At 36.4% G+C, this 13,176-nt stretch overlaps 1 protein-coding gene across 4 annotated transcripts in view; it reads right to left on the reverse strand.

Annotated features, from left to right (window-relative positions):
- Positions 1-13,176, reverse strand: part of ATP11B (ATPase phospholipid transporting 11B (putative)) — a 63,510-nt gene that overhangs the window by 27,154 nt on the left and 23,180 nt on the right. For all 4 annotated transcript variants that reach the window (XR_014184473.1, XM_082056879.1, XM_082056880.1 and 1 more), the window contains exons 6-21: positions 12,978-13,106; positions 12,750-12,853; positions 12,198-12,245; positions 11,354-11,418; positions 10,705-10,786; positions 9,273-9,423; positions 6,455-6,652; positions 6,025-6,183; positions 5,578-5,750; positions 5,106-5,174; positions 4,061-4,134; positions 3,871-3,974; positions 3,546-3,727; positions 2,608-2,811; positions 2,187-2,340; positions 740-842 (exon numbers count right to left, since the gene is read on the reverse strand). Coding sequence is in view for 3 of the 4 variants with exons in the window: in XM_082056879.1 (XP_081913005.1) it covers positions 740-842; positions 2,187-2,340; positions 2,608-2,811; positions 3,546-3,727; positions 3,871-3,974; positions 4,061-4,134; positions 5,106-5,174; positions 5,578-5,750; positions 6,025-6,183; positions 6,455-6,652; positions 9,273-9,423; positions 10,705-10,786; positions 11,354-11,418; positions 12,198-12,245; positions 12,750-12,853; positions 12,978-13,106 (1,999 nt within the window). In the remaining variant the exon portion in view is untranslated. The remainder of the gene's footprint in view (positions 1-739; positions 843-2,186; positions 2,341-2,607; positions 2,812-3,545; positions 3,728-3,870; positions 3,975-4,060; positions 4,135-5,105; positions 5,175-5,577; positions 5,751-6,024; positions 6,184-6,454; positions 6,653-9,272; positions 9,424-10,704; positions 10,787-11,353; positions 11,419-12,197; positions 12,246-12,749; positions 12,854-12,977; positions 13,107-13,176) is intronic.

Here is a 13,176-nt window from a genome sequence, read left to right on the forward strand (position 1 = left end):
ATCATGGCCAAACGACTTACATGATAAACATTCCATAAACCTTTTTAATCACACAGGGTGACAGACTGAATATCCTGATGTACCACTACCTTAAGTAAGAACCTTAATCATTTACTATTGCAGCAAAGTCAGTAAAGAGCAAAACACCACGTGATGGGTACCAATTCAGTTGTGTATATGTTTTGTTTTGTCCCCAGTTATATAACACAGCAGAAAAAAAATAAGGTCCTGGCCTTATATAAACAGAGAAACATAAACAGAGAAAACTACCAAGCTTAGCTGCAAATCAATAACAGTCACTCAAGAGATACAATGAAAGCCTTCTCCTCAAAGACAAACACAAGCTGCATTTCTATGGTGATACAGACATGGTGCAAACAGTGGCAGTTTAGCACAAAGAAAGTTTTAAATGTCAAGTTTTCTGTGTAAACTTAGAACCCAACAAAGTCTGAAGTTCCAGATATCCACTTTTAACAGCTGAGTACTTCTGAGATGTACTTCTAAGCTGGACCTCTGTCTATTGGTAGACTACACAATAAACCTAAGACTTCTGAAAGCAAACAGCTCAAGATTTTAAATTTCACTACAAATCTGCTACAACAAATGACTCAGATTAACACCCTGCCATTCACGAGTTAAAAACCTTAGCGTATCTGTTTATAAACATTATTAATGATCTAATCCTCTACTAAAATTGGCATCCTATTTGCCTTTGTCTCTTCTGACAAAAGTGAATTACCTATGCCAACATGTGCTTCTTGTATCATGCTCACATCATTAGCACCATCACCGATTGCTAATGTTATAGGTTTCTCTGGAGATGTTTTTAACAGTCGCACTACCTAGAAAAAAAAGGGCAGAAAATTTCTCAGATTAGACAGTCTGCCTACAAACCATGCCACTAATTCACAAGTATCTTAGTTACCTACCTGTAAATATAATCAATATGTTTATGAATAAGCAGGCTTGGGTAAAAAACATCTTTGGCATATCACATATACATATTCATTGATACTTTAGAAAAGCTGCTTGCTTTGGAGCACAAAACTTATTTAAATATTATGCCTTCCTTGAGCTTATTTTGCTGTTGTTATTTCAGCTCAAAGAGTGTACATGAAGTGGGCACATCCAACATATTGTCACATGGAAGTTACAAACAACTTCCTGTCAACATTTTATTGAAGCTAATATTATACCATTATAGACAGCTGAACAGTTTTATAATGAAGTGATTCTAAAGACTGGGTTCAAAGTCTGACTAAATGTTGGAAGCAGAAAGAGTGACCTCAAAACAGGTCACTTATCCTACAGTAAAAGAGGCTGCCCTCTTTTGCACATCTAGTAACTCACATCAGGGTTTTCTAGTGCTTTAAGGTAAAAACATGTCTTTTTCTTTTTCTTTTTGACACGGTGTAAAAATAGAATGCCCAACAGTGTCCTTTCAGAGGTTCAGTATTACTGGAAATACAGGCAAAAAGCCTTTAAAAGCATATAGATAAGCTAAAAGTGTAATAAACTTAAAAATCCTCCAATAGAGGTACACAATTGAATATTAGTCAAAAAAAAAAAAAAAGGAAGAGAAGTATAAAAGGAAAGAATAAATATTATAGCTCTTCAGAGCCTAGCTTTCTAGAGCAAAAAAATAAATCACTGAACATTAATTTGAATTTTATCCAACCCATATTTAAGCAAAATTAAGTACATGTGAACGAATACTGGTCTTATCAGAGATGGTTAAGGCAAACCTCCTCTGGAGACAAAGCCTCAGCTTCCCTTCCCTTCTTCCTCCTCAAACTTGGGTATTTTTTAAATCTTTAGAGGAGCAGATTTTTTTCCCTACAGCTTCATGAATTTTCAATCTGGCTTTTTTGTTGTGAGGAGTGATGGAAAAGGCAATACAAAAGCATGCAGGTGATCAGGATAGCTACTGCCTTACAGAACTCTCAAGAGGCTGATTAAAGATCACCCGTTTTCTTGCACAGTGGCAGCGTTTTGACTCCCCCACACGCTTGCAAATTTTCACAAGTGCATGTAGCAACGTCTGAGCAAACTGCTCCAGATCAACTGCATTTAACAAGGATGCAGAAGTCACACAAAAGGTCGGGCAAACAAACAAATCAGTTCCAGAAGTCCTTGCCTCCTCGAAGCATGATAAAAAGGCAAGACAGTCCCGATTATATTCTCACCTTTGCTTTCTGAAGGGGTGCCATGCGACAGCACAACACTGCAGAGCAGCTTTTGCAAACTTCCATGAACAGTTTTTCATGTTCCCTGAGTGCAAGAGAGAGGCTGGTCCCATCCACAACCAGTCCGTGCTGGATAACATGGTCTTCCTTTATTCTATTCAGGGACAAAAAAAGTTGGCTTTCTATCAGTGTGACAGGAACATTTAAATTTTGTTATGAACTATGTAGTTGCCCATCAATTAACAAAGAAGTTCGCCTGTTGGACAGACTGCTTCTTCAAGTCTGTTATTGCATTAATAATTTTTTAAAAGGCAATTTCATGTGTTTGGCAAATACATCAAAGAGATTGTCGTGAAATTTGAAAATAAAAGAAAACCAAACTAAGATCATCACTGAGATAATGACAACTCATGTATTTTACCTCTTGGCTAGCTGCCTCAGTTGTTCTGCGCATGTGCTGTCTGACTTGTGTTGTACAAGCTCAAGGATGTTCATGGTTCTATGGAAGTGTCCACATGATAAACTGACACTAACAGCTGTTTCGTGCTTATCTCCAGTGAGTACCCACACTTTGATACCAGCCAACCTGAGTGCTTCTATAGTTTCTTGGACTTTTTCCTGCAGTCTAGGAACAAGAAAAATCTTAAATAATCAATCAAACACTTAACAAAGAGCTCATACTGTAATTCCATGTTACTCCTGTAACCCCGCTGTCATGACGATTTAAAACTGCATTTCCAATGTTACATGTATTTTCAGAGAAACATAGTCTGGCAGATGACATTCTGTCACCAGCAATAAAACAAAGGCCTTGATGAAAAAAACCCTGAACTTCAATCCTGCTAAGTGATCAAAAACTTGTTATAAGCATATCTTAATCTAAATTAGGCACCATTACTGCATCTGAGAAGCTTTAAAACAGTCCACAGTAATTACTATCTACTCTGGTGCATGAAAAGCTTTTAAGTGTTCCATCTGTACACTCCAGTGTACAATCCACCCTCTGACTTAGAGAATACACACCATGCAAGCAGAATGCTTTGTAAAGTAGCTATATGTAGAAGTTTTCCCTAGGAGTGAACAACTACCCTAAATATTTACTACCGTTATTCTGTTTCACATACATTAAATCTCTCTCGATGAAGCACAGAGTATGTCATCATTATTAAGCCAAACTCAGTTGGTACAACATGAGTTTTGAATGTTCCTCAAGCCAAAGAGTGGTAAGCATACTGAACAAGAACAGCACAGAACTTTTGCTCATGGCAGGACAGTTTTTCATGGCACACATCATATTTCAGCTAGAAATCCTAAATTCTCTATTTTTTGAGGGTAGTTAGCAGAAACTCCATTGCATACTTGTCTTCTACTCCTGTAGCCCCAAGTAATTCCAGATCCCTTTCTATGAAGTTGAACACATCTGCTAATCTTTCTTCCCGTTGTTGTAAGGCAGTCCTGGCCTCATGAAGGCGTTTGCCAATTTCTTGATAATCCTCAGGTGTGAATCTTCTGTACGCTACGCACAAAGTTCTTAGTCCTTTCTGTGAGAAAACAAAAGATTATGTTCAGAATAGACAAGATTTTGATCCAACAAGAATGTGTCACCTACAGTTTTTTCACTTCAAGTCACAGAATTTGTACCAGAATTCGTTCTCCCATCAGCTGGGCAACCATACAAACTTACCAAAGCAAATTCATCCACATGTACCCTTGTTTTGTCTATTTCTCCACTCTTACTACGAGGAAGAATGGAAGATTCTGCTCCCTTTGTGAATAAAAGCTTTTCCCCTAAAAAGTAAAACAGAAGAGAAATTAATAATAAATACTATTGAAGAAGTTCTCAACTGCAGCTTGTGCAACTTCTGATCACTTACCTGAGGGACTCTCTACAATGACGCTCATTCGTCTGCGATTTGGATCAAACTCCAAAACATGAAGCAATTTATACCTGCATTTTGTGTTTTAATAAAAGAAGGAAGGGAAAGAAAACATTTTTAGAAACAAATTTCTAAAGACCATTACTTATAAATGCACCCTTACTGCACAGAACTTTCCCCACAGTATCATTTTTATATAGAAACTCTAAAAGTAATGCTACCACTGTTACCAGTGTTTGTGCAATTGATTGCTTTTCATCACTTTATACATATTTATAAATATATATATTTATATTCTATAAGAATAAAAGGTTCTTCCATCAACAGGAACAGTTTTCTGAACACCATCTTTACACCTGAAGATTACAATTGGCTCTCACCTAGTCCTTTATCCTTCTATCATTACCTTCCAGCATAAATTTGAAAACTACATTTTGTTTCTAAAACTTGTAACCAATCTACACAGTCAAATAAGAATATATGTTCCCTGAAAACTGGACTATTTTTTGTTGTGTTACCACTAGTTTAGAAAATTAATTTTAGACATTTAAGTTTTAAAGCACTGCCAACTACCTTACACAGATCATATGGATAAAAGGTGTTATGACATATCACAGATATATAGTTATCAACAGCATTTCTACTCATTTTGAGAAAGCTTAAAATATGTAGTTAGGTCATTCATACATGAGAATCATTCTGGGAACTTCTAGAGCTAAAAGCACAAAATTTTAAGACTTGAATAAGTGATCCAGTTTTCCAGTTTTACTACAGTCTCAACCTTTGAGGAATGGGCAAAGATCCAAACTACTACAATATACACCTATATAATGTACCTCAGACAAAATTCTCGCATCTCCCTTTCCATTGGTAAGGTATAAGATGCAAGTTGTCTTGAAAACATTGAGGGAAAAGCATTAAAAAGAGCATGGTGTGGAAAGGCAAGGTTTTCTTATGAACAGAGAGGTCAAAGAAGAGAACATTATACTAATCTTCACTACTGACCTATCCTTCAAAAGAAACAAGGAATAAAAACTAATACCTTTCTGGTTTTCCGAGACTTTTTACTTCCATACTGTCCCCACTAGTTCCAGTAAATACCACTCCAACTCTAAAAGGAAAAGAAAATATACATTTAATCATCACTTTAGACAAAATACCTGTTTACTGTTGGGAGGAGGAGAGAAGATGAGGAAAAAAGAGAGACTTTTATATCCCATTACTGCTGTCTGTTTCTAGAGAAAACCAAGAATGCTCACTGTCAACAGTATTTTAATAGGAGCATACTCTGTCGACTACAGTTTCTCAAGGATTTCCATAAGTATTTTAAACAATCACTTTATAATATGCCTGGGCTTTTGTGTATTTTATTTTTTTATGTTTTCATAGTAAACGGCCAGTGCCAGGCCATTGGCTGTAAAGCCTTTTTGAGCAATTTTTAAGGTTGCTTTTAGCATCAATTGCCCCCCCAGTAGGCAATTTCCACATCAGATAGATTTGGCAGTACAACTCACCGGCTTGCAGCTTCAACTAAAGCTTTCTCATCCGGTGAAGAAGCATAATACTCCAATGGGGCTGCTATTCCATTGGCATGCCAGGGACCATCAGCACCATCTGTTTGATCTGCATTGATCTGCACTGTATGACAAAGACAAACTGCTTTCAAGAAGAGTTCTTCCTCTTTCATCTATAAGAAAGAGAAAACTTCATTTGTAACATTTACATATTAACCCTGTTTTGAACATTTTAATAAAAAAACATGGTTTTACTTAAAAATCTGCCAAGTATTCCGTGTTAAATAATCACAACATGTTCAATAAATATTATTTGTTCAGTAACACTTAATAGCTTCAACCTATTCAGAAATTCTGATTTTTTTTTTAATGCTAATGCTAGAAGAATATTTCTCTGAAATAAAACACTTTATGTAGGATGCCTAATGGAGGAAAAAAAAGTCTTACCAAACTATGCCTATTTCCATCTGGAGAATCTTCAGAAAACCCCTCTGGAGTTAGTTTCCCATTGACCTCTTGGTACTTTATGCCATTAATGGAGCACTCCCGAAACTGCATCTCATTTTCAGTTAATGTACCAGTTTTGTCTGTAAACACATACTCTACCTTTTGTAAAATAAAACAAAAAACAGACTTGGAGTTGCATGTATTTGTTAGAAGAAAATGAAACAAACTCAACTCACATTCTTCACTGCACACATTTTTTTGACCACATAAAAATTTTAATTTCTGCCATCAAATATTTATACCTTATTTGTAAATTAACCAGATATCAAAGCACAACTAGTAAAAAGTCTTCAGTAATTTATTTTAATATTAGAACAGAAGTAAAAAATAGAAAGTAAAAAAGAAGAAATGATGTATTTTTTTACTTTACCTGTCCCAGTTCCTCATTGAGGTCTGAAGTATTTACTTGTGCTCTCTGGTTCGTTTCTTCATGATAGAGGTCAAGATCCCAGCCGATGAAAAAAGATCCAAGAAATTTCTGCATCTCAACAGTCACATAAAGTGAAATAGGTATGATAAAATTGTAAAGTACCAGAAAAGCAAGAAAATCTGAAATAAATCTCAGAATCTACAAGAGAAAAAGAGAAAATATAAAGATTACTGGAGCGACCAGGTGAAACATGGCTACTTAGTTACATTTCAATATGCATGAAAAATCACAAATTGATAGAGCCAGAGGAGAACAAGTCCCCTGTACACAGGAGAAAGACAACACACACCTGACAAAGCAGGCGCTCCCAGGCTGCCCCAGTAACGCACCTTCGGACTGATGCACAAAGATTGCCTTCAGCTATCACTGGATGTTTCAGTTCTCAGATTCATTAATTTTTGTCCTTTCTACTCAATCTGTCAGGAGGGCTGCCAATTAATATTCAATCCAGTGGTGACTGTATTTTCAAATAGATCTCTTGAAAGAGTTGAGTCTGAAAAAACTAAAGCATTCCCCATTCCATCAAGCAGCCACAGGCCTTTCTAAGGGATAAATGGTAAATGCAAACAACTGATATTCGGTGTTGCCAGAGGAATCTGGAAGTATTCTGCATTGGTTTAGGAGAGGGTTCCTATACACTGGCATTCCCCAGTGACGTGGGTGATCCAGACCACACGACAAGAGTGCGTGTGGATTTCAATGACACAGGCTTCCTTTGTGCGTCTTCAAATCACTGTGTTCGACATATACACTTCAGGTAAACAGCTACATAATAGGATAGAAATTCCTCTTTATTAGGTATGACAATTTTAACAAACTCTGAAATGCAACATTACCGTCTCTTTGAAGTCTCTTTTCAATTTGGACAACAAACTCAATATCTAAATTGTAGTTTGGGAAGACTCTCACCAACACTTGAATATTGAGCAAAGGAGATTACAGATGAGAAGAACTGGGACATCTCTTTCAACTCTGCCAGATACTCGTGTAGGAGATGTTTTGGACAAAGGGAGTATAAAAGTAGCCAACAGTTTGCAAAGCTAAATAATGTCTGTTCTTCCTAATTAGGGAATGTTGCTATAATTACTTAATAAGTCAGTACCAAGAAATAAGGTCTCTGACAAAAACTCAGGAAGTTCTGTGCCTTACAAGATCTTCCAAACTAAAACAAAAAAGATGAAGATTTAGAGCAGTAATACATATAAAAGAAGATATACTGAGAAGTGCCAATTGCTAAGGTTAGCATGTTTCTTCAAGCACTGTCTATTAAAAAACAACCTGCACAACAAGGGACAGATGAACATGGAAAGCACTCCAAGGAAGGATGTCAGCAGATAGAGAAATGCTAAGCAAGTTGTGGAAGAAAACAAGGGAGAGAGACAAACAAAGACATGATAGGAGAGCGACACTGCAGAAACACAGATGGTTCTCTATGTTCCTGAAGGCAAAGGTAAAGAAATTGAAAGATTGAGTGAATACTTATCCCAGTTCTACTCAGAACTGAAAAGGCTTCACAGGCTGGTCTAACCTGCATAGCAACTACTTCAAATTAAAGGGGAGCCAAGAATTCACTTGACTGAATATTTCAAACAGGTTGAAGTGCTAAAGTGGGTGCAGGTACTAAAAATAGAAATCACTAACCAATTTGAAAGCTTTTAAATTCATTTAGTACTTTTCAACAGTGACACTTTCCAATAAGGTTATTTTAGAATACATTAAAAAGTTTTTGATAGCTTTAGTGATAAACTGAATTAATAATTTTAAATAAAGCACAGCATTAAGATAAACTTATTTTCTTGTTAAATGACAGACACTTTGCATTACAAGCTTCTGAGAAAATTGAATGTTCTACTGAAATGCCAGCAAAATCTTAACTCGCCTTGAATCAAAGACATTATCAAATTACTTCTTCTTCCATCCTGAACCACTATGTACTAACTGTAACTATCATGCTGCTTGTGAAGAACAGATCTCCCCTGACTTGAGATTTGGACAGTTTTGCACAAACGGCACCTAGTGAGCACATTCAATTCTCAGCTCTCTGGGAGATGGGGAGGGTGTGGTGGAATGCAGGTGTTTAATATCTGACACATCATCACATGGGAAACTAGATTTCCAGTTCTTCTGTACTTTGAAAATCCCCTCTGCTTCTTAGAATCAGATCCTGAACTGCTTTGGAAGAAGGCAGACTTCTACAGAAATCAAAAATTAAACACAATGTAGAAAACACACAGAATGATTAAAAAAAGACACTTCTCAGAACTGCAGACTTAAGGATCACTTCAAAGCTCCGCTCCAATCTCTACAGAAAAGTGAGAGGGCAAGCTGGAGCTTGAGCAAAATTACAGCCTTACAAAATTATCTGACCAATCTCAACATCACAGAACGCCCAAAATGCCTGAACTGTGAAATCACCGCAATGGAATGGGCAGAAGAACAGCCATCCTCTTTTCCTTTAAGGAATGACAAAAGACACACAAAAGAATAATAACTACAATAAGAACATCAAACATCAGAAATCTGTCCTAACAAAACCCAATATTTTCAAAAAAGCTTGTTATTTTCTTAGAGGAAGAAAAAGTCCAACTAGTAACAGGGATATTTCTACACAGGGTGAGGCTACATAGCAGCACACTGACTTGCAAGTGGATCACGTGGTAGTTACACCTATATCCAAGAACAGAGACATAATAAATATCACATTTAGTACATAGTGGTGAGGGTTTCTCAGATATGCAATTGGGTAGAGCTACATTACCTTACTGCTGTTTCTTTCATGTTCTGTTTTCCCATTATACCAAGGCTCATCCCATTTTTCTTCAGCTTGCCATGCATACTTTAAAATAGTGCTCAGAATGGCTTCAAAGAGGAGGATTATTAGATAAATAATCAAAAATGAATTCATGGACCTACAACAAGGCAAAAAAGAAATGCAACTTCAGTTTATTCTACTTGATCTGTTGGCACACTGTGGTTACATGAATTGATCGAAAACTTAACATGTATCCTGTGTTTGATATGGATATAAAGTTTCTATGTGACAAGTAAGCAACAGGAATGAAAAGAAATCCTACATCTAAGATATACTCTGCAATATGACGACTACATTAAGGTGCAAGAATACCCCAACATCTGACTTATGCCACACCTGTTGTCCAAGATTTTGGGGCCTGACTTATTCTTCTCTTCTTCCTTGAATATTTAGCAAGACTGTGAAGGCAGTCCAAATAATGACAGTGGAAATCCAAGGCTGCACCTTCTTCTTCAATTAGAAGAGCACTATCGTGTGCATCTGATTAATTAAACCAGGCCATGCTACACCAGGATATAGTCAAACTCGCCTCTATATTCTGCAACGCTAGTCAGATAATCTTTTTCCATCCCTTGCTGTGATGACTGACTTCCTCCTGTGCACTGTACAATTCTGTTTGTATCTGGCTATAGAAGAATAATCAATCCCATGTTTGCAAAAGAAAGCCAGGAGGCTATCTCAGATTTTTGGTAACTGGAATACAGGCAAGACATCAGAACTCCTCTTCCTTTTAACATAATTCATGAGGTTCAACATATAAATCTATAATATAATATAGCAACACCTATCTCGTAACTACAAGTAAGGATTTTTAAAACTGAGCCTGCGACTTGTACGAGAAGCAAGATTCATTGCAAAACATATCTGGATAGGCTACATCCTTTAGACTATGTGAAACAAAGCTGTTTTCCATTATATCAAATACTATGGCTTGGGACAAAGATTTGTAAGTGACTAAGACCTCATTTCAATCAATCTTCTTCAAAGGTGCGATGCAGTTTTACAGTAAAAGATGCAGAGAGCAGCAGAGGCTGGGACTGTTGTGAAAACGATCTCTGAGCGTTCAGTTCAAGCAGGATTTCACCTGTCATTAAGTAATCTCCATATCTCAAAAACAAACCTCCCAAACTAACTTTTTCTGCTGTAGTCCTTTTTAAGCTTGGCTATTTCAATTTTGTACGCCACTGGAAGAATCAATAAAGGATGAAATATCAAGAAATGGATTTTATCTTTATAGCTTCCGACTGAAGGCAAAGCAATTACACTGTCTTCCCTTGCCTACAACCCAACGATGAGATCATCAGGGTTTTAAAGTTACTGAGGAAAGACTATGTTAAAACTCTACAAGTAAGATAAGGATATTAGAAAATAAACATACTTTTCTACTGCTGACCGTTTCTGAGATTTACTCTTGTAATTTAATGCCATCTTTGTCTCCATACCTGTATACACTGCAACACCTGGGAAGGAAGGGGGGGGAGGGGAAAAAAGAGTTATACTTTATTTTCTGCACACAAGCAATATGCAGAATTTTTAGGTTTTAGAGACACAATAAAATCAAGAGGTGATACTACTTCTGTGTTTACTTCAGTACAATGGTGAGATGGTATTTTGTAAGTATTTACAATATTCTGCTATAGTAAAATAGTCCTACTGAAGTAATTTTAACACTTACTAAAATGCTGTTCATTAGTATGACTGTACTGCTCTTCAATATGTATTTTATGCAAATCAGAATAGTAAATCTCAGGAGAAAGTATTGAACAATTGGTAACAGCAACAACAGTCATTGAAGTTGAGTTATTCCTTTATCAAACCACTTCAAATATTTTCACAGAGCAGAGCTGGAACTTTATATCCTTAGAGATTATTCAGCATAGCATCATTACTTTAATCTATAATCATTTCCCCTCAGGTAACAGTCAGCAAGATTATCACAATTTCTTCAGTGCAGGTAGAATTAAACCACAGTTCATCAACATGTTTTAAGAAAAAAATACTCTTTAAATATGTAGATGTCTACAAACCAAATATTTCTTTAGTGTTTTTTAATCTTGCTCCACGAAGTAGGAGACTTTCAGGCCCGAGAGGTCTAAAAAGAAACAGACATAGCAGCATTTAAAAATTGTTCTGTATTCTGTAGGACTAGTGAAATTCAGTTTCCTATGCAAAGTTGTCCTATATCTCCTGTGAATTAGCACCACAACAACTTCAACCCTATCTCCATTTATGTCCATCTTCAATCCTCCTACTCCTTTACCACACCTCACCCACACATCTCTCCATTCCCTTTCATATCTTCCTTGGTCACTGCCAGACTCTGCCACCACTGGCCAATATCCCATAATTAGTGATTTCTATACCAAGTGGCTGGTTCAGAGAGACCTGCAAGGTACTTGAGAAGCCAGCAGGTAAAAAACCTGTCGAGCTCACAGTGCAACAGCAGTGCTATTGTTAGTTTGGAAGCACTTATCTTTACAGTCCAGGTAGTACAGTAGATTGAAATATATACTAAAAGCTACAAATTTGTAGCAGAGGCTTTATTAAAACAGACCGTTAACCAGATCAAGAAACATATTAAAAACCAAATAGCAATAAAGTTACCAGCCAATTACCAGTGCCTAAAAACTACCCCCTTCAGAACAGCCAAGCTTTCCAGAACTGTCCTATTAAATCTGAAAACCTGGGCAGTAATGAACTTACTTTCACTGATTTTTTGTCTTCTCCATTTGAAGGATGCAGTTACAATTAGTACTCTCAGTAAAAATACCCCTCCCTTTTGTGTATGCAGCAGTAACTCTGTTTTGTGATGGTCTTTATTTTAGCCACCTTAATCAATTCTAAACATTAATCTTATAAAATTTTACTTACCGTACGATTTCTTCAGTTTGTTGACTTATAGTTATTCTTCCAACAAATCTATGAAAGATGGCCATGTGTTAAAAATAGCTACATCAAGACTCAAAAATGTAAAAGACTTAAATAGTCAGAATTAACATAAGCTTACAATAATTTGCTACATTTGAGTTAACTCCATTTAAAAACATCTACTATATAGTACTGAAATCTCCTGGCAGAACCTTCTACGACTCTTTCTCCAACCTGCTCAGACTCACAGGCCATTTATTTTTTAAAATCTAGAAACAAGTTTACCGAGTAAAACAAAAATGTACGTGTCATGATTAAAATACAAGAGGTAAATATTATCCTATAATTTCCAATTTGCTACTGAAATACTCAAATTTAACTTGTCACTTGCAACTTGCATTAAGTACATAAGTATAAACACTTATGCTAATTATTAAAACCTAAAATTTAAGCAGATGTCTGAAGCTATTTTAATCCAAGCAAGACCCATAACATTCAAAATACTAACCACTTCATTTTAATTTAATTTCAAAATGTTTACTAATAAAGTGATACCTGTACAGATCTGCTTCTGGCTGCTGACATTCTATAACAGCTACAAGTTTGTCCAGGTTGGCAACAGACTGTAACACTGCTGTTTCTGGGACTGCAACATGCGTCTGTAAAACAATGTCCATTAAGTTAATGACGCAGGACTACCAGGCACAGGGGTTATTCCAACAGGCTGAAACACAAATGGGATCACAAATTAACTACGTTCTATTTCACAGCAGTAACCCAGACCTTAAGATTGGTCTCTCCATCCAAACTTGCAGTAGTAACATGGCATGAACCGTCGGCTCGATCAGATGACAGAAGCACCAGATCAACTGGAAAAGTCTCATCTTTGGCTACTCTGACAATGTCCCCCACCTAACGGATTGAACACAAAGGAGAAGTGTACAAATAGAGTTTTAAAAGAAAGTTCATTTTAACATTGCTA

Source organism: Streptopelia decaocto, assembly GCF_964273445.1.
Source record: "Streptopelia decaocto genome assembly, chromosome: 6".
Taxonomy (NCBI): domain Eukaryota; kingdom Metazoa; phylum Chordata; class Aves; order Columbiformes; family Columbidae; genus Streptopelia; species Streptopelia decaocto.